Source organism: Anguilla rostrata, chromosome 12 (assembly GCF_018555375.3).
Source record: "Anguilla rostrata isolate EN2019 chromosome 12, ASM1855537v3, whole genome shotgun sequence".
NCBI lineage: Eukaryota > Metazoa > Chordata > Actinopteri > Anguilliformes > Anguillidae > Anguilla > Anguilla rostrata.
This window is the reverse complement of record NC_057944.1, coordinates 7,548,084-7,575,413: the sequence shown is the minus strand read 5'-3', so window position 1 is coordinate 7,575,413 and position 27,330 is coordinate 7,548,084. Positions and strand designations below refer to the sequence as shown.

Here is a 27,330-nt window from a genome sequence, read left to right as displayed (position 1 = left end):
AACTGACAGAGCGTCTCCGGTGAGAGAGGGCTTAGCATGTCAGGCAGATCGGGGGGGGGGGGGGGGGGGGTGTGGCCGAGCCAACAGCCCATTAAATATTCAGCATGGTGTTCTGATATCATGGACCCACGCCCCACTACCCCCACCTCAGTCCCTCCCCCACAAGAACGAGCTCGTGTGTTTTCTCTGAGCGTGAGTGTGCGTTTGTGGGAACGTGTACGTGTGTGTGAATAATGTCCCATGGAGGAGGGGTTAAGTTTGGCTGTGCACGGCCTGTGGTTTCTGCACAGAGAGACGAGGGCCGGGGGGGGGGGGATGGGGCTGTGTGGGGGGGGGCCTATCTGAGGGGTGAAGAGTGCAGTGTTCAAACTTTTCGCTCTTTCCAACTTTTCCTCCTTCCTGTCCACACAGCACGGCATATGAGAGACAGTGTGTGTGTGAGAGTGTGTGTGAGTGTGTAGTATGTGTATGTGTGTAGTGTGTACGTGTGTAGTACGAGTGTGTATATGTGTGTGTATGTGTGTAATGTGTGTGTGGTGTGTGTGCGTGTGAGTGCGTGTGTATAGTGTGTAGTGTGTATGTTTGTGTGTAGTGTGTGTTTGTGTGTAGTGTGTGTGTGTGTGCGTACGTGTGTGTGTGAGTGTGTGTATATGTGTGTGTTTGTGTGTAGTGTGTGTGTGTGTGTGTGTGTGTAATGTGTGTGTGTGTGTGTGTGTGTGTGTGTGTGTGTCTAATGTGTGTGTGTGTGTGTGTGTGTGTGTGAGACTGTGTGAGTGTGTAGTATGTGTATGTGTGTAGTGTGTATGTGTGTATAGTGTGTAGTGTGTATGTTTGTGTGTAGTCTGGGTGCAGTGTGCAGTGTGTGTGTGTGTGCGCAGGTGAACGCAGAAGCTGTAACTCCAGCAGTACAGAGAGCCCATTCACAGGCTACAGGCCCCATACGCTGAGCAGAGTGTCTGTAATACAGAGGGCCCAGCGCTGCTAATATGAGCAGGAAGCGCTAACTGCATTTCTAACAATGTGAGGAACGCGTTTCCTTCTCAAACCCAGAATGTAGCCGGGAGCAGGTAGAACACCTAAAAGCTTCGCTCTCGGTGCTTCTTCCCCGAGCGTGGGAAGCTCACGCCGGCGAAACGGCGGCTCGCCGTGCTCTATAAATACTGCACTTCCTGTCCCGAGCAGCGCGGTCCTGCAAACGCAGCCCCCGACGAGGCTCTCGCTCAGCCGCGAACGCTCCCGGCTCACAACAGCCCCCTCCACGAGCATCCCCCGGCGCTGCGGGCATCGCCACGGCAACTCGCTTGAATCACCTTGATACCCCTCTCTGGTCAGGGTGATACCCCTCTCTGGTCAGGGTGATACCCGTCTCTGGTCAGGGTGATACCCCCTCTCAGGTCAGGGTAATACCCCTCTCAAGTCAGGGTGATACCCCTCTCTGGTCAGGGTGATACCCTCTCTCAGGTCAGGGTGATACCCCTTCTCTGGTCAGGGTGGTACCCCCTCTCAGGTCAGGGTGATACCCCTTCTCTGGTCAGGGTGGTACCCCTCTCAGGTCAGGGTGGTACCCCTCTCAGGTCAGGGCGATACCCCTTCTCTGGACAGGGTGATACCTCCTCTCAGGTCAGGGTCAGAGCGTGCACAGACGGGTCATATTCCCTCTCGGCGTCTCTGTGGAATGCGGGGCGCGCCCTCTCCCCGCACGGCGGCGCATATTTGGCGAGATGCGGGAGCCGATAGCGGGCGAGCCGCGGAGCCGCCCCCCGTCCGCCGGGCCGGGCCGGGCCGTGGGAAAGCCCAGACCCCTCCTCAGCGGCCGCCCACACGCGCTCGCACAGAGCAGAGGAGGAGGAGGAGCAACGAGAGAGGAAGAGGGGAGGGGAGTCCCTGAGCGGTCAGGCTGAGGTGGAGCTCCCCGCGTACGGCCCGTACACGCCTAAAACACACCACACACTCTCAGGTGTGTGCAAAGCCAGGTAACACACACACACACGCCTTAATCCGCCCAGCAACGGAAATAAATGGGCGTTTCCACACAGCAACGGGGGTTTGTGCGTCATCACAGAGAAAGTCTATTGCAATATAACACAGTTCACTTTACTGTAATCACAAATATACACACACACACACTCACACATGCTCTTACACTGTCCACACAAACATACACACACACACACACACACACACACTCACACATGCTCTTACACTGTCCACGCAAACACACACACACACACACACACACTCTCACATGCTCTTACACTGTCCACACAAACATACACACAGACACACACACACTCACTCACACATGCTGTAAGTGCCAGTGTGTGTGCAGGACTGAGAGGGCACCCAAAGACAGGGAGCTGGGGCAGGAGAGAGGGAGGCGGCGGGGTGGGGGGTGGGGGGGGGGGTAATGTCTGGCAGATGACAGATCCCCGAATTCCTTCCCCGCGCCCACGGGCCGGACGCCACCCTCAGGAACACTGCGCCTTTATCCGCGGCGGTGGCCTGTGACCGCGCCACTGGCAGCGGCCCGAGAGACGGGGCCCCCCTCACAGGGACGGGGCCCCGGGGTCCTAATCTGAAGACGGGCCTATCGCAGGACGGCCTCAGGGGTCCTGATCTCCAGTCACATTTCACAGCGCCGCGCGGGGGGAACAAAGGCGCCCCAGTCCGGACGCTCGTCTTTTTTTTTTGTCGCTCCGCACAAAGGGCGCTCCTCACACCCCTCTGCCTGCCCCCCCCCCCCCACCCGGAAACCACACACAGACACGTCTTAAAACCACACTGAGCCGCCTCTGACATCCACGCCAAACAGAGGCCCCTCTCTCTCCCTCCCCTGCCCCCCCCCCCCCCCCAGTGGCCCGAGTCCCGCCCACATCCCCACCTGACATTCTGACTCCGTTTTTAAACTGAAAGGGGGTGGGGGGGGGGGGTGGTGGCAGGGAGGGGGGACAAAGGACTGCAGTCACAGAAACTAATTGTCCACATAATTATGGTAATTGTGTTTTATTAAAATAATGGTGGTGTTCCAGGACAATGGGACAGAAGGACAGGAATGTGGGGGGGGTTACCAGGCGTCGAGTGAGGAGGGCGGGTGTGGTGGCGGTGAATTGGGAAAGAGCCCCATCCGCACCGCTGAGAGAGAGAGATCTACATCACAGGGCAAACTCCCCCATGCCGGGAACTACCGCTCACCCCATTCCGGAAACTACAGCTCACCCCATTCCGGAAGCTACAGCTCACCCCATTCCGGAAACTACAGCTCACCCCATTCCAGAAACTACAGCTCACCCCATTCCGAAAACTACCGCTCACCCCATTCCGAAAACTATCGCTCACCCCACTCCAAAAGACTCTTGCACAGTGCAGGCATACCTCTCTCTGGTCAGGGTGGTACCCCTCTCATGTCAGGGTGACACCCCTTCTCAGGTCAGGGTGACACCCCTTCTCTGGTCAGGGTGATATCCCTCTCTGGTCAGGGTGATACCCCTCTCAGGTCTGGGTCAGAGCGCACAGACGAGTCATATTCCCTCGGTGAGAGGCCCAGGTTACAGTCTAGCTACGACTGAAACCGCAGAACTTTCGACAACGTTCTACCGTCGCCGTGTGATGTCAGCTTCCCGCGTCCCACAGCGTGACGCTTTGACCGCGCGCAGCGAGAGCCTCGCGTCGCGCGAAGCGACCGATCCGTGCGGCGCGGTGACAAACCACAGCGGCCTGACCTGAGTTTAGCACAGCAGCCAGGACAGGAAGTAGCATACGAGCTCATCTACGTCCGGCAGCGTAGTATAATGCAGTAACCGAAAGGTCGCAGGTTCGATTCCCATGTAGCACACTGCCGCTGTACCCTTGAGCAAGATACTTAACCTGCGTTGCTTCAGTATATATCCAGCTGTATAAATGGATGCAGTGTAAGTGCTGTGTAAAAATGTTGCGTAAGTTGCTCTGGATAAGAGCGTCTGCTAAATGCCTGCAATGTCATGTACATCCAGAACATCTGACTTCCTCCTTGAAGCAACCCTCCCACTACCCCCCCCCCCCCTTCCTTCATGAACACTGAGCCCCCAGCGTCCTGAGCCCTCACGCCCTGACTTAAGAGGGGCCGGGCTCTTCTGTCCTCACAACCACACCGGGGACCGCACACCGCCGCGTGCGAGCGCGTGTAAACTCACGCCTGTGCAGAAGCCCCCCCACGCCCGCGCGTGCGTGTGAAAGGCCCATCGGCGGGACGGCTAACACGCGAGCGTTTCCCTTCCCCCCCCCCCCCCGCGACGGAGAGCCGTGTCCTCAGCTGACAGGCGGCGATAACAAACACCGCCCCCGATTTTTTAAAAACGGCTCAAACCATCGAACCACACGCCGCGCTCTCGCGTTCGCCTCGGCCACGAAAGGTTTACGATAAAGGAATAACAGATTGTAAACAAAAGACGGGGCGCATAAACAAGACAGCCCGGATTATCCGGAGAACAGTAACACGCGCGCACACGCCAGCTCTCTGTGCTTGTGTTTCTTTCTGTAGTTTTGAGCCCATGAGCTGTGCTGACTGTAGTTCTGAGCCCATGAGCTGTGCTGACTGTAGTTCTGAGCCCAGGAGCTGTGCTGACTGTAGTTTAGAGCCCAGGGGCTGTGCTGACTGTAGTTTAGAGCCCAGGAGCTGTGCTGACTGTAGTTCTGAGCCCAGGAGCTGTGCTGACTGTAGTTCTGAGCCCAGGAGCTGTGCTGACTGTAGTTCTGAGCCCATGGGCTGTGCTGACTGTAGTTTAGAGCCCATGGGCTGTGCTGACTGTAGTTCTGAGCCCAGGTGCTGTGCTGACTGTAGTTGTTCAGCCCAGGAGCTGTGCTGACTGTAGTTTAGAGCCCATGGGCTGTGCTGACTGTAGTTTAGAGCACAGGAGCTGTGCTGACTGTAGTTCTGAGCCCAGGAGCTGTGCTGATTGTAGTTCTGAGCCCATGGGCTGTGCTGACTGTAGTTTAGAGCCCATGGGCTGTGCTGACTGTAGTTTAGAGCCCATGGGCTGTGCTGACTGTAGTTCTGAGCCCAGGTGCTGTGCTGACTGTAGTTTTTCAGCCCAGGAGCTGTGCTGACTGTAGTTTAGAGCCCATGGGCTGTGCTGACTGTAGTTCTGAGCCCAGGTGCTGTGCTGACTGTAGTTTTTCAGCCCAGGAGCTGTGCTGACTGTAGTTCTGAGCCCAGGAGCAGTGCTGACTGTAGTTCTGAGCCCAGGAGCTGTGCTGACTGTAGTTTTTCAGCCCAGGAGCTGTGCTGACTGTAGTTTAGAGCCCATGGGCTGTGCTGACTGTAGTTCTGAGCCCAGGAGCTGTGCTGACTGTAGTTCTGAGCCCAGGGGCTGTGCTGACTGTAGTTCTGAGCCCAGGAGCTGTGCTGACTGTAGTTTTTCAGCCCAGGAGCTGTGCTGACTGTAGTTTTTCAGCCCAGGAGCTGTGCTGACTGTAGTTTAGAGCCCAGGGGCTGTGCTGACTGTAGTTCTGAGCCCAGGAGCTGTGCTGACTGTAGTTTAGAGCCCAGGGGCTGTGCTGACTGTAGTTCTGAGCCCAGGAGCTGTGCTGACTGTAGTTTTTGAGCCCAGGTGCTGTGCTGACTGTAGTTTTTCACCCCAGGAGCTGTGCTGACTGTAGTTCTGAGCCCAGGGGCTGTGCTGACTGTAGTTCTGAGCCCAGGAGCTGTGCTGACTGTAGTTTTTCAGCCCAGGAGCTGTGCTTGTGTTTCTTTCTCGCAGAACGGGGACGGAGAGCGCGTTCCTGGCGCGTAGCGCGCGGGGCGATCGGAGTTCTCGGGACCGCGGCGTTCGTTCGCCGTTCCGTCTGCGCTTCGTCGCGCGCGAGCGAGGAGGCTTGGTTTCGGGGAAACCCAGACGCTCTCCCGGGGATTTCGCGAGGTGGTAAATCCTGTACCGGCTGTTGTCCTGCACAAATAAACTCTGACCAAAAAAAAATGTTGATTTAAAAATGTGAGGTCCCCCCCCCCCCCCCTTCCTGAGAGAGGTTTCCGGAAAGTCTGTAAACACGGAGCTCTTTTGGTTCGGGAGGAGACGCGGGGTCACGGAGCGAAGGTCCTGCAGCCAGCGGCCCGTCTGCGCAGAGCTGTGTGAACAGTTTAGATCCCAGGGGCTGACTGTAGTTCTGAGCCCAGGAGCTGTGCTGACTGTAGTTCTGAGCCCAGGGGCTGTGCTGACTGTAGTTCTGAGCCCAGGAGCTGTGCTGACTGTAGTTCTGAGCCCAGGGGCTGTGCTGACTGTAGTTCTGAGCCCAGGAGCTGTGCTGACTGTAGTTTAGAGCCCAGGAGCTGTGCTGACTGTAGTTCTGAGCTCAGGAGCTGTGCTGACTGTAGTTCTGAGCCCAGGAGCTGTGCTGACTGTAGTTCTGAGCCCAGGGGCTGTGCTGACTGTAGTTCTGAGCCCAGGAGCTGTGCTGACTGTAGTTTAGAGCCCAGGAGCTGTGCTGACTGTAGTTCTGAGCCCAGGAGCTGACTGTAGTTCTGAGCCCAGGAGCTGTGCTGACTGTAGTTTAGAGCCCAGGAGCTGTGCTGACTGTAGTTCTGAGTCCAGGAGCTGTGCTGACTGTAGTTCTGAGCCCAGGAGCTGTGCTGACTGTAGTTCTGAGCCCATGAGCTGTGCTGACTGTAGTTTTTGAGCCCATGAGCTGTGCTGACTGTAGTTTAGAGCCCAGGAGCTGTGCTGACTGTAGTTTAGAGCCCAGGAGCTGTGCTGACTGTAGTTTAGAGCCCATGAGCTGTGCTGACTGTAGTTCTGAGCCCAGGAGCTGTGCTGACTGTAGTTTAGAGCCCATGAGCTGTGCTGACTGTAGTTCTGAGCCCAGGGGCTGTGCTGACTGTAGTTTAGAGCCCAGGAGCTGTGCTGACTGTAGTTTAGAGCCCATGAGCTGTGCTGACTGTAGTTTAGAGCCCATGAGCTGTGCTGACTGTAGTTCTGAGCCCAGGGGCTGTGCTGACTGTAGTTTAGAGCCCATGAGCTGTGCTGACTGTAGTTCTGAGCCCAGGGGCTGTGCTGACTATAGTTTAGAGCCCAGGAGCTGTGCTGACTGTAGTTCTGAGTCCAGGAGCTGTGCTGACTGTAGTTCTGAGCCCAGGAGCTGTGCTGACTGTAGTTTAGAGCCCAGGAGCTGTGCTGACTGTAGTTTAGAGCCCAGGACCTGTGTTGACTGTAGTTTTGAGCCCAGAAGCTGTGCTGGCTGTAGTTATTGGGGCCTGCTCTACTCTAACTAATATGAAGTGACAGCAAAATTACAAACAAGATGTCAACAGTCCAACTGGTGTAGCAGTACAGTGGGGAAATCCAGATACAGCAGAAACATCTGGACACAATTACACTCTTCTGCCCCACACTGTGACATACCGTCCCACAATGCACCACTGTGCCATACTAAACCAATGTTTCCACATATTACAAGACACTATTTTCCCACAATGCACAATATTGCTCCTGTTGCAATATGACTGCCCAAGGCTGCCCCACACAGCACTGTCCTGTAGCCAGTCAGTGTCTGTCTGGGGTGCGCGTGGGACATTCCCACATTAATGAGCTGACAGGGGGGGGGCACAGGGGTTGGGGAGGGCCGTGACCCTAGACCTCAGAGACGGAGCCATGAGCCCGCAAGGCGGTGGCCAACAGCCTTCCGGAAGCTTCCGATCTCCCCGCTCAACAGAAGTCGCATCACAAGACCGCCACAAACACACACACACACACACACATTGCAGGCGAAAACAGGGGAACAAACACACACTCTCACACGATCCTGAGGGGGGGAGAGGAGGGGCGAGCCCTCACCCCTGCAGAGGTCTCACAAAAAGGCCATTCAGAGCGTCGCACGTCACGCCAGCCCGGGAACCCAAAAAAAGTCCCATTGTTCCGCGGGGGACCGTTCCCAGGCCGGACTCGGCCCCACAGAGGGGGCCATTATGGCCCCCTCTTTACTTAAAAATCCATTAAATATGCTGCAAACACGTCATATTCTCAGAGGAAAGAAAACCGTTACTATTGCAGGACGCGCAACGTGGGCATACTAATGTCACGAGCGGAATTTTAAAAAGTGTAGTTTCACAGAATCTCGAGTTTCAAAAAGAGGAGTCCGGTTGAAGAAAAGCAAAAAAAAAAAAGCACCATTAAGTAAATATCTCTAATCTTCCTCCTGGAGCACTCCTGAGGCATCAAACGGAGCCCTGGACAGAAGCGGTTGGCCAGCAGGAGGCGCTGCTGTCTGAGCTTCTGCAGAGTCCTTGTGCGTCATAAAGTCCTGTCTTTATAGAGGGCTCTGCTTTATTTTTAAATGTAGAAGCCAACACATATGACGCACAGCAGCAGGACAGGTTCACAAGCTCAGTTCCAGTAACGAGTGAACAGTGGCATGGGATTCCCAGCCTGCTCCCCACCCCAAACACGACCCCCCCCCCCCCCCCCCCCAACTACCCTGCATCCTCGCCCCCCCCCCCCCCTCCCCAGCCCCTAAACTAATGGGTGCGGCCCTGACACTGGCTCCACTGCGGCCTACAGCTGCACTCAATACAGCGAACCCAGGTGCCACCCCGCAGATTTCATCGTTTCGACACAGCTGCTGCTTTCCTAAGGCTGATTTCACCACGGAAACCGTGTCACCCGAAAACCGTCACCCAGGACCGTTTTCCGACAGCCGTCTCGAACCCCCGAGCCGCTCGCTAAAACAAACCGCCGCTCGCTCGCCGCTCGCTCGCCGCTCGCCCGCCGCTCGCCCACGGCCGGAGGGGTTTCCGTCCGCGTATGCCGCGGGAGAGAAAACGAGCTGGTAAATAAAAAGGAAAGACCGTCGTGCCCGATTCGGAGCGGTTTTTTGGGCCACCCTTCGATTCGGATCACGTGGGGGGAGAGCTGCGGTAACAAACAGGCGTACCTTTAGTGGGGGGGCGGGGGGGGCGAAGGAGCAGGAGCCAATTTGTGAAAATAATCGGCTCCTATATCAGTGTGTGGATAAATATCAATAAACAGCAATCTCTGGTATGAGAAGCTTCCTGCTGGGGGGGTAAGGGGGAGGGGTGGTGGGGGGGCGAGGGGGAGGGGGAAGCGGTCATGCTCCCTGACTCACGGCCCCTCCGACGCTCCGGTCCGGATGAGAATCGGAAGTTTAAGTGGAGCGGGCCGACCCCCCTGTTTCACTGGCCCCAGGGTGAGTCCCAACCCTTCCCAGCTGTCGGGGATTTCGGGGGGGTGGCGGGTTGTGTTTTTGCGGGCTTGAGAAAATAGAGTTTTATAAATGGCTGCCATGTTCTACTGCAGCTGTTCCGGTCGGGGCGGAGCGGTCTCCACGTCTGGGACGTGTTTCTCACAGGCTTCAGCTGACCCTACCAGCGCTACACGCTACGCTAACACAACACGCTACACCGTGTTTCTCACAGGCTTCAGCTGACCCTACCAGCGCTACACGCTACGCTAACACAACACGCTACACCGTGTTTCTCACAGGCTTCAGCTGACCCTACCAGCGCTACACGCTACACTAACACAACACGCTACACCGTGTTTCTCACAGGCTTCAGCTGACCCTACCAGCGCTACACGCTACGCTAACACAACACGCTACGCTACCCCAACACGCTGCACCGTGTTTCTCACAGGCTTCGGCTGACCCTACCAGCGCTACACGCTACGCTAACACAACATGCTAACACAACATGCTACACCAACACGCTAACCGAACACGCTACGCCAACACACTAACCCAACATGCTACACCCACACTATAACCCAACACACTAACCCAAAATGCTATGCCCACACACTAACCCAACACGCTAACCTGACATGTTATACCAACATGCTAACCCAACACGTTATGCCAACACACTAACCCAACACGCTATGCCAACACAATAACCCAACGCGCTGCGGCAACACAGACACAGACACAAGAACACACATACACAAACACACAAGATAGACACATATAAACACACTGACACACATACATGAACACACAGACAGACACAGACACACACACAGACATAAAGGGGCCAGTTCAGAGCACCATTATCAGTGTTTTTAAAGCTGTCGCGGGGGGAGGAGCCAGACCACAAACACACACTGCAGACAAGAAACTGGGGGACTTCAAAGGCGGCTTTATCTATGAAAAGCAAGTCCTCTGACTCACTACAGCTGTCTTCTGCATTTGTAACAGACCGGGAAAAGGAAGTTATTTTTAAAGAGAAAAAAGCTAAGTTTGCATGTTTGAAAGGAGCGGGACAGCGCCGAAGTTGTCCTCCCCTCTGATGCTCTATAATTCATCAGCCCGGCTCTCTCTCTGCTGCCTCTCAGGCCAGGCAGAAGGGAGGAGGAGATCCTGTTCACACTTCTGCAGAGAGCTCTCTCACTGCCCAGTACATCCACTCACACGCACGTATGCACACACGTATGAGCGTATGCACGCACTCACATGCACATATGCACACATGTACGAGCGTATGCACGCACTCACATACACGTATGCACACGTATGTGCGTATGCACGCACTCACATGCACGTATGCACACATGTATGCACGCACGTATGTACAAATGTATGCGCGCACACACGCACACACACACGTATGCACACACACGCACGTATGCATAAACGTATACGCACACACATGCACACACATACTCCTGCACGTACACGCACACACACACGTATGTACACACACACAAAGCACACACAACCAAATTCAAGATTTACTCATGCCTCAAAATCCAGTGCGGCTCAAACTCTTAATGGAAGGTACCATTAAACACTGCCGAGGGAAGCCATGTGTGTAAAATCACCAAAGATACCAAGAGTCAAGAAATGAAATAAAACAGGATTTAGTTTCTGTTTTCTAGTCAGGCTTTATTGTGCTTTGTCATCTCCAGCCAACATCACACAGTCAAGGACAACTTGAACGGACGTGTAAAAGCAACGGTTTTTTGCTTACAGCTCACAGGATGGAAGAGGTGTAGCGTCATTTTGCGGTGCCTGTCAATTAATGCCCCAGGGAAAAAAAAGTCTGAGTCTGAAAACTCAATCAGACTACACAGCTTTCTCTCGAAAAGTTTTTAATTCATTGTATAAATATAAATAGCATACCAAATCGTTTTCTTTATGTGTATTGTAACTTACACTTTGACGAGGCATCAAAAACGACGCTACCGTGTTTTTAAAAAACTCTGGGAGTATAAACACTGAAAGAGATTCATAAATATCACAAACAACAGGAACGCAATAATAGCCCTGTGTCAACCCCATGTGCTTTGCGGGGACTGTTTGTACAGTGAGGTCCCCGTAATGATGTAAAAACAGTAACAACACACAACATGTATCCATAGGAACACTGACAGGTTCGTACAGGGGGCACCTCAGATAAGTCCCTCCGTCCTCCTCTCCTCGTACCCTCAACACGTGAGTGTACTTTCATGTGGCGCTGCGTCCTGTGCAAGTTAAAAGTACACAGTATCGCAGGCTGGACTGCTAACGCGAAAAACATTGGTCCTGACTCAGCGTGGTCATTGAAGACCCCACAGCATGTGTTGCGAGGAAAAGAGGGTTCCCCTGGCAACCCCGCCAAAATCCACACCTCAGAAGATGCGTTATAAGTACGCATCCAAGTGGGTGCTGTGCATTGGCGGCGGTTAATATTAGTCCCACCCCCTTCCCTGCCCACTTTCTGGAAAGTGTTTTGGGTTTAATGAAAGGCGCCATTATGTATACTATTGTTATCATCACTGTTATTATTAGGCTGTAACTGCACTGTCTGCCCCCTGCAGGTAGACCTGAGAACTGCAGGCCCGGAGCGCACGACTCAGAGTTAGAGAGCGGCGGGTCTGCGGACCGCGTAGCGGGCACGGTCGCTAACGAACGGTCGCTAACGAACGGTCGCTAACGTGCGGTCGCTAACATGCGGTCGCTAACGTGCGGTCGCTAACGTACGGTCGCTAACGTGCGGTCGCTATCGTACGGTCGCTAACGTGTGGTTGCTAACGTGCGGTCGCTAACGTACGGTCGCTAACGTGTGGTTGCTAACGTGCGGTCGCTAACGTACGGTCGCTAACGTGTGGTTGCTAACGTACGGTCGCTAACGTGTGGTTGCTAACGTACGGTCGCTAACGCACAGTCGCTAACGTACGGTCGCTAACGTACGGTCGCGTTTCCTAACCTGCCGACAGAGAAAGGCGGTCTCTGTCCTCCAGTGTGCTTTTAGTGTGGCTGAGCAGCCATGTCCTCTCCTCTCCTCTTCTCTCTCACTCTCTCACTGATGGTGAAATCAATACAGGAAATGGAGGGAGGGAGGGAATGAAGGAATGGAGATATGTGCATGCTTAAAAAGAGAGCAATTAAAAAAATCAAAAGAATCATGAGTCATGACAGTGCGGACGAGGCCTTCTTCAGGAAATACCTGCAGAAAAATAAAGACACAAAAAACACAAAATATAGTGTTTTTAATGTGTGCATTTTTCACTCCTCTTCCCAGAATGCACTTCACTCCACCCATCTATGTGCCTGCTCCCTTTGTGCCCACCTAGAGTTAAAGAGAACTACTCCAGACAACTCAGGCTAATATCAAAGCGAACGGATGACTGATTAAAGGGAGTACAGTTCCATTCACTCCCCAGCGAAAAGCACAGAATGGTTTATATTACAGAGGCGATTGGCCTTGTTGTTTACATCAAGGGACAAACCAGCGCTAAGCGAGGTTAAGTTGGGGAGATAACGAACAGCGGTAAAGTGGTACCTCCAAAACCCGGCAAATTCACAGTTAACACGTCAGCACAGAATGTTCTGACAGAATTCCGCACACAGGAATGTATCACATCACTGTGTTTTGCTACCACTGCACAGGAAGCTCTGGATAAAGCTTCACAATAATCCTTCCACCCATCCATCAGCAATATCCGCTCATCCAATTCGGGATTGCGGGGGGCTGGAGCCTATCCCAGCATGCATTGGGCGAGAAGCAGGCACAACCCCAGGACAGGACGCCAGTCCAGCTTTACAGTAATTAAGCTAATTATTCTGAAATAGTGAAGACGAACCCCAAACTGAAAACATTAAGACTTCCAGTGGTCACAGTTGAGAGCTCTGATTGGTCACAGCTCATTGCTAACAGCCAGACGCTGCCTCTGATTGGCCACAGCTCATTGCTAACAGCCAGACGCTGCCTCTGATTGGCCACAGCCCACCGTTTTCAGCCCAGTAATGCATAACGGCCTGTAATTCAATGAGGAGATGGACAACGGGTGACGTTTTCTTGCCGCATCGTTTCCTTTTTGTAAAAAATTGAAACCGACCCAGTAAACGTTTGCGCCACGAAGCCATGTGACAGGACTATGCGGCACGGGCTCCGTGTCTGGATCGAGGACACAGCGCCTCCTGCTGGCAGGCGTACTGCCCTGCCCGCCCCCCCCCCCCCCCCGGCCCGTGTCGCTCTGCGTGCTGTCAGACGCCAGGTTCCATTTCCACACCCCCCCCCACCCCCCACCATCACCCCCACCCCCACTCCCACTCACCCAGGCATCTCAGCGCTGTTAAATAAGTCATCGGGCTCCCGCGCCTCCCCCGCGCCTCCACCGCGCCTCGTTTAACCCATTTTGCACGCGCCCGGTCATGTGATCGCCCGCATAAGACAGAGGTGCATATTTAATGCAACGCTGCAGCCGCCAGCGGGGAAAGAGGTTAGCGAGGTGTTTTAAGAGGGGAGACGGCCGTACTCTCGCACGTTTCTCTCACCTCAGGAACAGCGAGGAGTCATAAATACTAATGAATCACAGGGCCAGACTGCTGAACAAGCTTAACGGCAGGATGGTACAGCGGAGTCCCAGCAAACTAACCCCCCAAAGAGTCTGTGCACCTATCACCCCAAAGAGTCCCAGCACCCAACACCCCAAAGAGTCCCAGCACCTAACACCCCAAAGAGTCCCAGCACCTAACACCCCAAAGAGTCCCAGCACCTAACACCCCAAAGACTCTCTGCACCTAACACCCCAAAGAGTCCCAGCACCTAACACCCCAAAGAGTCCCAGCAACTAACACCCCAAAGAGTCCCAGCAACTAACCCCCCAAAGAGTCCCAGCACCTAACACCCCAATGAGTCCCAGCACCTAACACCCCAAGAGTCCCAGCAACTAACCCCCCAAAGAGTCCCAGCAACTAACCCCCCAAAGAGTCCCAGCAACTAACCCCCCAAAGAGTCCAGCAACTAACCCCCCAAAGAGTCCCAGCAACTAACCCCCCAAAGAGTCCCAGCAACTAACCCCCCAAAGAGTCCCAGCAACTAACTCCCCAAAGAGTCCCAGCAACTAACACCCCAAAGAGTCCCAGCAACTAACCCCCAAAGAGTCCCAGCAACTATCACCCCAAAGAGTCTGTGCACCTAACACCCCAAAGAGTCCCAGCACCCAACACCCCAAAGAGTCCCAGCAACTATCACCCCAAAGAATCTGTGCACCTAACACCCCAAAGAGTCCAGCACTAACACCCCAAAGAGTCTGTGCACCTAACACCCCAAAGAGTCCCAGCAACTAACACCCCAAGGTCTAGCACTACACCGAAGAGTCCCAGCAACTAACACCCAGAAGAGTCCCAGCAACTAACCCCCAAGAGTCTGTGCACCTAACACCCCAAAGAGTCCCAGCAACTAACACCCCAAAGAGTCCCAGCAACTAACACCCAGAAGAGTCCCAGCAACTAACCCCCCAAAGAGTCTGTGCACCTAACACCCCAAAGAGTCCCAGCAACTAACACCCAGAAGAGTCCCAGCAACTAACACCCCAAAGAGTCTGTGCACCTAACACCCCAAAGAGTCCCAGCACCTAACACCCCAAAGAGTCCCAGCACCTAACACCCCAAAGAGTCCCAGCACCTAACACCCCAAAGAGTCCCAGCACCTAACACCCCAAAGAGTCCCAGCACCTAACACCCCAAAGAGTCCCAGCACCTAACACCCCAAAGAGTCCCAGCACCTAACACCCCAAAGAATCTGTCCACCAAACACCCCAAAAACCCCAAAGAGTCCCAGCACCTAACAACCCCAAAGAGTCTGTGCACCTAACACCCCAAAGAGTCTGTGCACCTAACACCTCAAAGAATCTGTCCACCAAACACCCAAAAAACCCCAAAGAGTCTGTGCACCTAACACCTCAAAGAATCTGCCCAAACACCCCAAAACGTATCATAAGAGTAGATCATAATTTACCTGAATACGAACAGAAGCTAAATATGGGTTAATTCCTGTGACAGACTCTGCAGAATATGGCAGCCGTATATTACCTGAGCGAAAAGTGTGACACCAGGCGTCATTTAGATGCCCCCCGTCAAGGAAACTTTAAAAGAATAAACAAATATGGACTGAATATGAATTTAAGAGTGGATATGTGAGGGTTAGATATAGTCTAAGCAAAAAAATATGGACTAAATATGATACAGGTTCAGGTGCCTTCTTCCCCTTGGTCATGTATGAATGAAGATGTAACCTTTAGAACTTCCTGGAGCCCCCAGCATTAGCATTAGCCAGACAGATCCACAGGAACCGTCCGCCCAATCAAATCAGCCTCTTCCCATTTGAAAAGCGCTTCCATATGGCCACACGCGCTTCCGCGCGCGCCACCGTCCCGCGATTTAGCGTAACCGAGGGCAACGAGGATAATGGGATTAATCAGGGCGGACCGGGTCCTCCTGTTCCGCGCGTGTCTTCCTCCTTTCAGCCTGTCCCCTGCCTCTCCAGGTCAGGAGGTCAGAACCCTCCCCTCGCACCCGTTCACCCGGTCACAGGTACAGCCGCTCCACAGAGCGAACGGGAAGCGCTGCAGCGCCCGTACCGCCTCCAGGCATCTCGCCGCTTGGGGGAGACACAGGTGGGACCGAGGACAGGACAGTACAGGTTCGCCACTCGCCTGGCCAATGGGGACTAAATGGTAAACGGTAAATGGACTGCATTTATATAGCGCTTTCATCCAAAGCGCTTTACAATTGATGCCTCTCATTCGCCAGAGCAGTTAGGGGTTAGGTGTCTTGCTCAGGGACACTTCGACACGCCCAGGGCGGGGGATCGAACCGGCAACCCTCCGACTGCTAGACAACCGCTCTTACCTCCTGAGCTACGTCGCCCCTAAAAGTGGGCCAAAGCTTGAGTGTGACCAACAAGGAGGCCAAAACCAGACAAATGTCATGCAGGCATGCACACACACACACACACACACACACACACACACAGAGCGCCAAATCCAGCATCAGTGAAGACGTGAGTTTAACATTTTTTCCCAAGACGCTTCTCAGGCAGAAGATCCTCTAAATCACGGGGATTACCAGGGCAGCAGATCCCGCCTCATTTCTCTCCTCTGATCCCCCTAACCCCACACACCTCGCCTCACCTCTCACCTCGTAACCTCCGTCCAAACCCAACCCCGAACGATCTCAAAGGACCCGGCCCGCCCGCACCCGACCCCGCCCCGCCCGCACCCGACCCCGCCCCGCACTGCCACCGCGAGAAGGTGGAGGTCATCTCAAAAGTGATTTCCTCTCTCCGGCCCAGATCCTGAGACCGCCCCCCCACAAATTCACCCAGGGACAGACAGGTCTGAACCCCCTGCAGATTACTGGATTACTGCCCGATACGTCTGCTCCGACGTGACAGCAGGAGGCCGGTTCGCTTTGAGCCTCCAAATCTCCTCGGGCCAGGACCGGGCCTTCAAGGCCCAGACAGTTTAACGAGCGCCTGGGAACGGGACCGTTTGGGAGCGGGACAAAAAACGCGAGCGGAACCCCCCCGCCGTCTCGGGGGGAGGGGGAGGTCGCACTCGACTGACGGCGGCAGCCCCCCCCCTCTCTGTTCCCTTCGCCCAGCAGCCCCCCTCACCTACTGCCGCCAGGTCAGTCCGCACGACTTCCGACTAAGATTCCTACTCCTTTTTATTTACACGCGAGCCGCAGCCTTGCGCTGAACCCAACCCAGCGAGCGTGCCCCGGAGAGCGCGGAGCGCGGGGAGCGGGGAACGGGGAGCGGCTTTTTCCCCTCGTTTCATGTGGCCCGCGAGTTTCCAGCACGAAAGAAACGAGCTAATTGCGGCTCCTGATGTCGACCGCGTGCGCGGACGCTACGCGTGTCATTATTCCACAAAGTCCGCGAAGCTTCTGGAACTCCCTCGCAGTCGTCACGGGGAGGGCGAAGGCCCGGCTCATCAAAAGCTCGATGGAAGCGCAGGGTACTAATTACGCTGAGCTGAGGAAGATGGCCGCCCGCGTGTTTTGCGGCGCAGATGATGGCGGGGAGGTGGGGGTGGGTGTGGTCAGTCACTGATCAGAGCGAAGGAGGGCCTGCTGGGTAATCGCACGCCGGAGCCCCTGCTGCAAAAAAACCGCAGGAGCGAGAGCGGCGCCGGGGACCTCCAGCCTCGGCCCTCGCCAACGAGCGGGCACGAGCCGTCCCGAACCGCCTCGTTCGGAGCCGGGACGGACGTCAACGAGCGCAAGCAACAAACACTGAGGGCAACGATGCGGGGGGGGGGGGGGCAGGGGGGGCGGAGAATGGTAATGGAATGGACGCAATAAGCATCAAAAGCGAAGACCTCATCGGCAGAGCAGTGGGGTTAGGTTCTTTGAGGAGAAGGCGGTGCGCCGCTTCGGTACCTCGGAGCTCGCCATGATGACCGTGGAGTCTCTGCGGGCGCTCGGCGCGTCCCGCTGGCGCGAGCGGCTGGGCTGAAACAGAACCCACTCCGCACGGCACACTGACTTACACCACGCTGTAAACAACAACCCCACAGGGAGGAGAGAGAGAGAGAGTAACCCGAGCCCAAAAGGAAAAAGAGCGACAGAAGAGAGGAGAGGAGAGAGAGAGAGAGAGGCAGGATAGAGAGAGGTGAAAGCGCAGAAGAGCAAGGGAGAGGGAGGAGAAGCGAGACGGAGGGAGGCCAGTCAAACCCAACAGGCCACGGACCAATCCAGAGCGGACCCCTGAGCTGTCTCCGCACCCCCCCCCCAGTCATGGCGGTGGTCACAGGCGGGGTTCTGATGGATGAAACGCAGGCTCAGAGACACATTCCTTTATACTTTCCTCCTACCCACACGGATGCAGCAACATCCACTGCTGGCCAACTGACCCACCCCCCCCCCCCCACCAACTGACCCACCATGTATCTAGCAAAGTCTCATTTCCTCCACCAAAACCTACTACAACAAACACAGACTGGCTGACACACACATACACACACACACACACACACACAAAATGGGTCCTGATGTCAGAACAAACTAGCTGACCTTTTGATCAGCCAATCGGTAGGCATCTGTTCACCTCCCAGCCAATTAGGAGCGATTCCCTGAGCACACAGGGAGTTAGCCGTTTAATTTGGACTTGCCTGCTTCCATGAGCCTCCTTCAGTTACCAGCACCCAAAAGCCATCACTTTCTGCTCACAGTTTCTCTTATTTCATTTTCCAAACTGGCAATGAACTTTGTGTTGGTACTTCAAAAAAACAAGACCAGGTCAGCTGGAACATTGTTTGCCAGAAACCGGAACCTTTTACCCATGACTTTTTGTCTATAAATGGTACTGGACCTCAGGTTCCAGAAGATCCTCGCACTTCATTTAAAGTCAAAATTATATCACACTCAATTCGTATTTTTTAATCAATAAGAAAACGAGTCCGTGAATCCAAGGTACGGTCGACGCCATACCTAAATGAGGTCTGGCTGGCTATCGACAGCCAAGTAAGCTAGCTTCGCTGTTAAATGGACATTAGCTACAGTAAGCAGCTAGTTAGCCATTGGTACACTTTCAGCACACCATTAAATGTTAGCTACTCGTAACTAGCCATTGAGCTGTTAGATAGAAACAAGTCAGCAAGCAAGCGAACTAGAGAACATCTTTGGGTGCTCTGAACTTATCCAACAAATGCTAGCGAATCCCGTCCGGATCGCCGTCGGGCTCCACGGATTTCGCCCTGCGCCTGGCGCCGCGTATGACCGGGAGGGAACTGCAGTGGTAACACAGGGAGTACGTATACACAGGCATTACAATTTTGGGAAGGGATGGGGAGAAGCAGGGAGCGTGGGGGTCCGAGGGGGGGGGGCGTCTTTGCCAGCGTGCTCTTTTTCAACGCGGCAGGTCGCCCCCTCTGCAGATACCCCAGGACGGGAACTGTCACATAACATAGCTTCTGATGGGCTGCAGGACTACCAGGAGAGAGAGAGAGAGGGGGAAATGGATAGGGGCAGAGAGAGAGAGAGAGAGAGGGAAATGGAGAGGGGCAGAGAGAGAGAGAGAGAGAGAGAGAGTGTGTGTGTGTGTGTGTGTGTGTGTGTGTGTCTCAGCATGTATATACAGAAGGAGTAGATCAAAGGAACAGCATTTGCTGTTAATTCAAATAGTGGTCTATGCACTTACAGGGCTGTCCTGTGACAGAAAGACTGCTCCACTACATTATTTACGCGACGCTCAATAAATCAATGGCTGCCACAGTGAGAGAATCCCATTCCCAGATCACTCGCGACGGATCTCCTCTCAGAACTACGAGACAGCGCGCAGAGCTCCCTGCGGTGGACAGGCTGCGCTACGGTTTCAGAATGACCTTCGACCCCTGGATCGAAACTGGCTGAGAGTGCAAGAGCTCAGCCCCTCCACCCCCCCCCCCCCCCACCACAACCGCTCACCTGAACCAAGGTGGAAGCCCCCCCACGTCTGCTGAAATTCTCACAGCCAGAGGGGCAGAACCAAATTCTCCACATTATGCCTCCAACAACCCCCCCCAGCACCCCCCCCCCTCCTCCCCCACTCCACCAAGCTCCCCAATCCCCCCCCAGCTCCCCCTCTGAAATCCCACCCCCCCAGCGCCCCCTACAACATCCCCCCGAGACCCCCCAAACATCCTTACCCCCCTAAGCCCCCCCCCCAAAAATCCCACCCCCCTCCTCTTCCCTCATGTATCTCTCCCTCCTCACACACTCACTCACTCACTCATTCCCGGCCCTTGCCAAAACCCTAATCCCCCCTTTTTTCCGTGGTAATAAAACTGTGGTTTTAACATTAAACACTTGACCCCCGGTTCTATTTTGCGCTAGTTCTCATAAATGCAGCCACATGTTGGAAACGTCGTTCTCTCTCTCTCTCTCTCTCTCCCTCCCCCTCTCACCCTCTGTATCCAGAGTGCTCTTTAATCGGGTGTTTAACAATGCAAGCGTCCTTTAAGCCCCGCCCCCAAACAAGGAGCCTGCTGCTAACGCCACATCACATACACCACGCATCTTATAAAACTGACTGACACGCTGGTCACCAGTCGGCACCCTGAGCCGACCAGAGGAAGGATGGGTTTCCCCCTTGAGCCTGGTTCCTTCCGAGGTTTCTTCCCATCTGCCACAGGGAGTTTTTCCTTGCCACTGTTGCCTTAGGCTTGCTCCTGTGGGGGTTTAGGCTAGGGTTGTCTGTAAAGCGTATTGGGACAACTGCTGTAAAATGCGCTATACAAAATAAAATTTGATTTGATTGATTGACAACAACTGCCACACACGGCGAGCTTACAAATCAAGAGCACGCCCCCCCCCCCCCCTCAGACCCCTGGATTTCAACGAATTACCCGGCGCTGAAAAGACTTCATATTGGTTTTTTTCCTTCTGCAAACCTGGTCTGAAACTAGGCATCCAACGGCAGAACAAGATCAAAACATTTACGCGCAGTCACGACCCTCTCCGCAGCACGACCAATCAAATGAAAAATAACATTAAAAAAAACACATCTGTTCCACCCAGCAGCTGAGTTTTTAAGAAATGAAACTCAGATCTGCATGTATGTTAAGCATCAAGTTGTGACCATTTTGATAGTTTTTTGGAAAGACGCCCCAGGAAAAACTCAAGAACAGGGATTTCCCCTCCTGCTGATTGGCCAGTTGTACCCAAAGTGTAGTGTCAAGCCTCCCTCAGGCCAGGGCCATGAGCTGGGCCTCTGTATCAGGAACATTATCACACTACTGTTCCAGGATCAGATCCATAAGGCTCTCTGTATCAGGAACATTATCACACTACTGTTCCAGGATCAGATCCATAAGGCTCTCTGTATCAGGAACATTATCACACTACTGTTCCAGGATCAGATCCATAAGGCTCTCTGTATCAGGAACATTATCTCACTACTGTTCCAGGATCAGATCCATGAGCTGGGCCTCTGTATCAGGAACATAATCACACTACTGTTCCAGGATCAGATCCATAAGGCTCTCTGTATCAGGAACATAATCACACTACTGTTCCAGGATCAGATCCATAAGGCTCCCTCTGTATCAGGAACATTATCACACTACTGTTCCAGGATCAGATCCATAAGGCTCTCTGTATCAGGAACATTATCACACTACTGTTCCAGGATCAGATCCATACGGCCCTCTGTATCAGAACATTCACATACTGTTCAGATCAGATCCATAAGGCTCTCTGTATCAGGAACATTATCACACTACTGTTCCAGGATCAGATCCATACGGCCCTCTGTATCAGGAACATTATCACACTACTGTTCCAGGATCAGATCCATACACTGGTCGTCTGTATCATACACTACCTACACTGTGTCTACCTACACTCTGCATATATCTACACCATGCATCCAACTACACTCTACATCTAACTATACTACACTGTGTCTAATTATACTCAGTGTCTAACATTACATTGCAGGCATTTAGCAGACAATGCGACTGACATTTTATCCAATGATACAGCTGGATATATACTGGAGCAATGCAGGTTAAGTGCCTTTGCTCTAGGGTACAACGGCAGTGTCCTACCGGGGAATTGAACCTGCGACCTTTAGGTTACAAGACCAACTCCTTAGCCATTATACTACACCGCCGCCTACACGCTGCGTATAACTACACCATGCACCCAACCGCACTCCACATCTAACAATACTCTGTCTAACGCGTCTAAGTACACCCTGCGTCTGACCACAGTTCACACGAGCGTGCACGAGCGAGCGCGCCCGTGTGCACGTGCACGTGCGCGTACCAGCGCGAAACCCACGAGCGAGCGCGAGGTCGGCGGTTCGAAATAGGAGAGCAGGCCGAGCAGGCGGGGGGAGCGTGCCGCTTCGCGCCCCCGATAGCAGGCTATCGCTAATTTAACGCCACGCGGGGCGATCGCACTTCAAACGCGGGGCCGGGAGGGGGAACGCGGAGTTTAGCTCCGGAGGGACGGAGGGTAATTCGGCCGAATCGAGGAAAAACAGCAGCCGACTTGGCGGGCAGAGGGCCGACCCCGCACCCGTGCTTTTTTTTTGGGGGTTTTTTTTTTATCAAAACATCAGACGGCGAAATTTCTTTCGAGAGCATGTGTTTCCGCTTTTGGAGGAGTTGTTCTACATCACTCACGCACGCGCTCGTATACAAATATACGCACGCAGAAACGCACACAGACACACACGTTGATACACGTGCGTGCAGATAATCACACACACACACACACACACACACATAAATACACACGCAGATCTTTATCACAGTTTCCACTGATCAAAGCCATTTGTGCACTGTGCAGTAACCACGTATTTACTGGGCATTTAGCATTATGACTGGACTGGCTGAGTTCATTGCTAGCAGAGCATTTATGAGCAATTTCTTAATTAGCACAGGGTTACCGGGAGTTCACGCGATTAAAAAAGGAATTCACAGCCCGTAGAACTCTGCCGCAAAGCCAAACGTTACGAACAGCATGTAAAAGCCCCGTGTTTTTGTGAGGATCGGAGTGCGCCTGGCTCAAGTTAGCCCACGTCACACACAAGGGGCGCGGCGGCGTGTCCGTAATCGACGTCGACGTTTTTATTCCGTAGTCCGGTTAGAAGATCAGCTGCTCTCTCTCTCTCTCTCCAGCAGGGTGCGTCAGAGCGGCGAAACTCGCACACCCCCCCCCGGCTGATCTCGGGTCAGCGCGTCAGCGCGTATCGCCTCCATGGTGTTTTACGTGTTGTTGCCGGGGACGACGCCGAATGCAGTCCTGCAGGCACGCCCCTAGGTGGCGCTAGCACTGGCACCCGTCCCGTCCCGGGCGTAGTGACACTTACCAAACGCAGCCCGAAATTTCCCGTGACCGGCTGCGGTGGGGCGGACGCTGATCCGAGCTGACAAGGCACAGGCACGCCAAGTCCGAAACCAGGAGAGTCCCCAAACGCCTGCCCCGATCGGAGTGTTCCGCACCTATCCCCGCCCCCTCCCCACCCCCACCCCCACCCCACTGGCCGCAGGAACGCCACGCCCGCCGCAGCGAGCCTCCCGTTTGGCCCGCTAACGACTTCCTTCCCCTCCGCCCCGCGGGCGCGCGGGGGCGATTAGCTCTGCGTTTGAGAGAGGGGTCAAAGGTCAGACCGGTGACATGGGGCTCGGGGGCCTGAGGGGACGCCTGGTCGATACGGTAACGGCGAAATTTGGGAGTCACGGGCGCATCCGAGGCTCCGGATAAGGCAAAGCAGGCTGGGTTACGGTCGTCCCGGCAACAGCCACCAGTTGCCACTCACTCACTCACTCACTCACACACACTCACTTACACAGACACACACACTCACACACACTCACACACACGCTCACACACACTCACACACACTCACACACACACACACACACACACGCTCACACACACACACACACACGTACATGTGTATATGTGCATATATTCGTGTATATGAGTGCGTGTCAGACAGAGGGAGACCGTGTGTAGCTGTTTAAGGACACACGCGTGTTTGCATGGTGGAGGTGCCTGTGAGACTCACTATGATGGAATCACCCCCCTCCCCTCCCCCCCCCCCCCCTTCTGGCGTTAGCGCCCCCTGGCATGCGACGTGCGACAGCGTGTTCCCTCCGAGCGCAGCGAGCGCGTTCCTGCGTGTGGCGCTGTGCCACGCCACGGCGGCGGCCTGCTCGCCCCGATTACGCGCTTTGGCGGTCCGGTGCGTGCCGGCGCGGCTGTTCGGCCTCCAGAGGCGCCAACCTCAGCGTCTCCCTGCCCTCGCCAAACACACACACACACACACACTCACACACACAGAAACACACTCACACACACACACAGAAACACGTGCGCACACACACACACACACATAAAAGCCTGGGGGGATGAGTACTTCCTTCCTGTGCTGCAGACATCTGCCCCACTCCCCAAAACCACACTCATCAACTCCACATGCAGTGGGTGTGGGTGTGTGTGTGTGTGTGAGTGTGTGTGCATATGTGTATGTGTGTGTATATGTATGTGTGTATGTGTGTGTGTGTGTGTGTACGTATGTGTGTGCATATGTGTGTATGTATGAGAGTGTGTGTGTGTGGGTGTGTGAGTATGTATGTGTATGTGCGTGTGAGTGTGTGTGAATGTGTGTATGTGCGTGTGTGTCTATGTATGTATGTGTGTGTGTGTGTGTGTGTGTGTGAGAATGTGTGTATGTGCGTGTGTGTCTATGTATGTATGTATGTATGTGTGTGTGTGAGAATGTGTGTATGTGCGTGTGTGTCTATGTATGTATGTATGTATGTGTGTGTGTGAGAATGTGTGTATGTGCGTGTGTGTCTATGTATGTATGTATGTATGTGTGTGTGTGTGAGAATGTGTGTATGTGCGTGTGTGTCTATGTATGTATGTATGTATGTGTGTGTGTGATAGCTGTTCTCTTTCACACACACGGTGCAGGAGTGAGAGCTGCAGATAGAGGCTCACAGACCCACACAGCCACTGTCTGCTCCTTCACTCTCATTTCCTGACCTTTCGCCTCAGTGTCTGTCTGGAGGGGGCTGATCCCCCCCCCCCCCCGAATCGTCTGTAAACTAGCTGATCTTCTCATTTCCTCAGAGAGCCCTGAGCCCTCGGGCCGGGCAGCCCTCCGTTCCCCTGCCTCTCCAGGCCCGCTTTCGGGAAATGCCCCAAAATTCTCCCCAAACACGCCGGGGCCCCCTCCCCTGCACTCTCCCTCCTGATAAAATAATCAGGGGAAGGTCAGACAGGGGAACCCCAATTCCAGACGAGCCCAGTGAGTTCCAGAAGCATGTGGGGAGACAGTGCCCCCCCCCCCCACCCCCCCACCCCCAATCCCAATATCACCAGGATAACTTCAGAACTTTGTGTTCCAATGAGGAACACCTAACCGATCGATCCCACTCACAAAATGACTAAAAGGTCACAATAAAGAAGAAGTAATCCTGTATCCTCACACCTGATTAGGACGGAGTGTAGCACAGTGGGTAAGGAACTGGGCTTGTAACCAAAAGGTTGCAGGTTCGATTCCCGGGTAGGACACTGCTGTTGTACCCTTGAGCAAGGTACTTAACCTGCATTGCTTCAGTATATATCCAGCTGTATAAATGGATACAATGTAAAATGCGATGTAAAAGTTGTGTAAGTCGCTCTGGATAAGAGCGTCTGCTAAATGCCTGTAATGTAATGTAATGTAATGTGAGGATACAGGCTCTGTGTGTGCACTAAAGAGATCCTCACAGCGTATGTGAGGACCAGGCTCTATGTGTGCGGTACAGAGGCCCACGCGGCTGTGTGAGGACCAGGCTCTATGTGTGCGGTACAGAGGCCCACACGGCTGTGTGAGGACCAGGCTCTATGTGTGTGCTACAGAGGCCCACAGGGCTGTGTGAGGACCAGGCTCTGTGTGTGCGCTACAGAGGCCCACGCGGCTGTGTGAGGACCAGGCTCTATGTGTGCGCTACAGAGGCCACCGGCTGTGTGAGGACCAGGCTCTATGTGTGTGCTACAGAGGCCCACAGGGCTGTGTAGGACCAGGCTCTATGTGTGCGGTACAGAGGCCCACACGGCTGTGTGAGGACCAGGGTCTATGTGTGCGGTACAGAGCCCCACGCGGCTGTGTGAGGACCAGGCTCTGTGTGTGCGCTACAGAGGCCCACGCGGCTGTGTGAGGACCAGGCTCTATGTGTGCGCTACAGAGGCCCACGCGGCTGTGTGAGGACCAGGCTCTATGTGTGTGCTACAGAGGCCCACAGGGCTGTGTGAGGACCAGGCTCTATGTGTGCGGTACAGAGGCCCACACGGCTGTGTGAGGACCAGGGTCTATGTGTGCGGTACAGAGCCCCACGCGGCTGTGTGAGGACCAGGCTCTATGTGTGCGCTACAGAGGCCCACGCGGCTGTGTGAGGACCAGGCTCTATGTGTGCGGTACAGAGGCCCACGTGGCTGTGTGAGGACCAGGCTCTGTGTGTGCGCTACAGAGGCCCACGCGGCTGTGTGAGGAACCAGGCTCTGTGTGTGCGGTACAGAGGCCCACGCGGCTGTGTGAGGACCAGGCTCTATGTGTGCGGTACAGAGGCCCACACAGCTATGTGAGGACCAGGCTCTATGTGTGCGGTACAGAGCCCCACACGGCTGTGTGAGGACCAGGCTCTATGTGTGCGGTACAGAGGCCCACGCGGCTGTGTGAGGACCAGGCTCTGTGTGTGCGGTACAGAGGCCCACACAGCGTATGTGAGGACCAGGCTCTATGTGTGCGCTACAGAGGCCCACGCGGCTGTGTGAGGACCAAGCTCTATGTGTGCGGTACAGAGGCCCACAGGGCTGTGTGAGGACCAGGCTCTATGTGTGCACTACAGAGCCCCACGCGGCTGTGTGAGGACCAGGCTCTGTGTGTGCGGTACAGAGGCCCACGCGGCTGTGTGAGGACCAGGCTCTGTGTGTGCGGTACAGAGGCCCACGCGGCTGTGTGAGGACCAGGCTCTATGTGTGCGGTACAGAGGCCCACACAGCTGTGTGAGGACCAGGCTCTATGTGTGCGGTACAGAGGCCCACGCGGCTGTGTGAGGAACCAGGCTTCTCTCCTGTAGGAGGATTTACAGTCTCAGCATGCAGAGCCTCTCCACACCCCAGCTCCAGCAGCTGAGCACCAGCTCACCCAAGAGAGCGAATCTCTCCCCCGGACACAGGGCCCACAAAGCAGGAGGCGGAAGAAGGGGGTCTGGGGGTGGGGTGGGGTGGGGGGGTGTGGGGGGGGGGGACTATGGCGTTTGGCAAGATGTCCAGGAGACGAGTTATTGACGACTTAAAGGCCTGTCTTTGCGTGTTTGACATGTATGGGGAAAATGCTTTTGAAACACCTGGCACGCACACACGCACACACACACACACACACACACACACACACACGCACACACACGCAGAACCGCGCTGGCCTGGTCCGGCCGATCAGCAGGCTCGGGTTACGCAGCCGAGCACATTAACATGCCAGGGGATGAGGAGAGACGCCATTCGGCGGAGAAGCCAAAATAAAACAATCAGGGAAGCGGCGTGTCCACTGTAGCGTGTGTGTGTAGCGTGAGTGTGTGAGTGTGAGTGTGTGTG

At 54.6% G+C, this 27,330-nt stretch overlaps 1 protein-coding gene across 10 annotated transcripts in view; it reads right to left on the bottom strand.

The window, feature by feature from the left end:
• LOC135235652 (BCAS3 microtubule associated cell migration factor-like) overlaps positions 1-27,330 on the bottom strand; it is a 170,077-nt gene that overhangs the window by 50,635 nt on the left and 92,112 nt on the right. Inside the window, exon 24 of one of the 10 annotated variants that reach the window (XM_064301351.1) lies at positions 10,672-12,409. The exons of the other annotated variants lie outside the window; for them this stretch is intronic. Within the exon in view, the coding sequence (XP_064157421.1) occupies positions 12,399-12,409 (11 nt within the window). The 3' untranslated portion in view covers positions 10,672-12,398. Of the gene's footprint in view, positions 1-10,671; positions 12,410-27,330 lie in introns of those variants that run through there. 10 annotated transcript variants of the gene reach the window in all.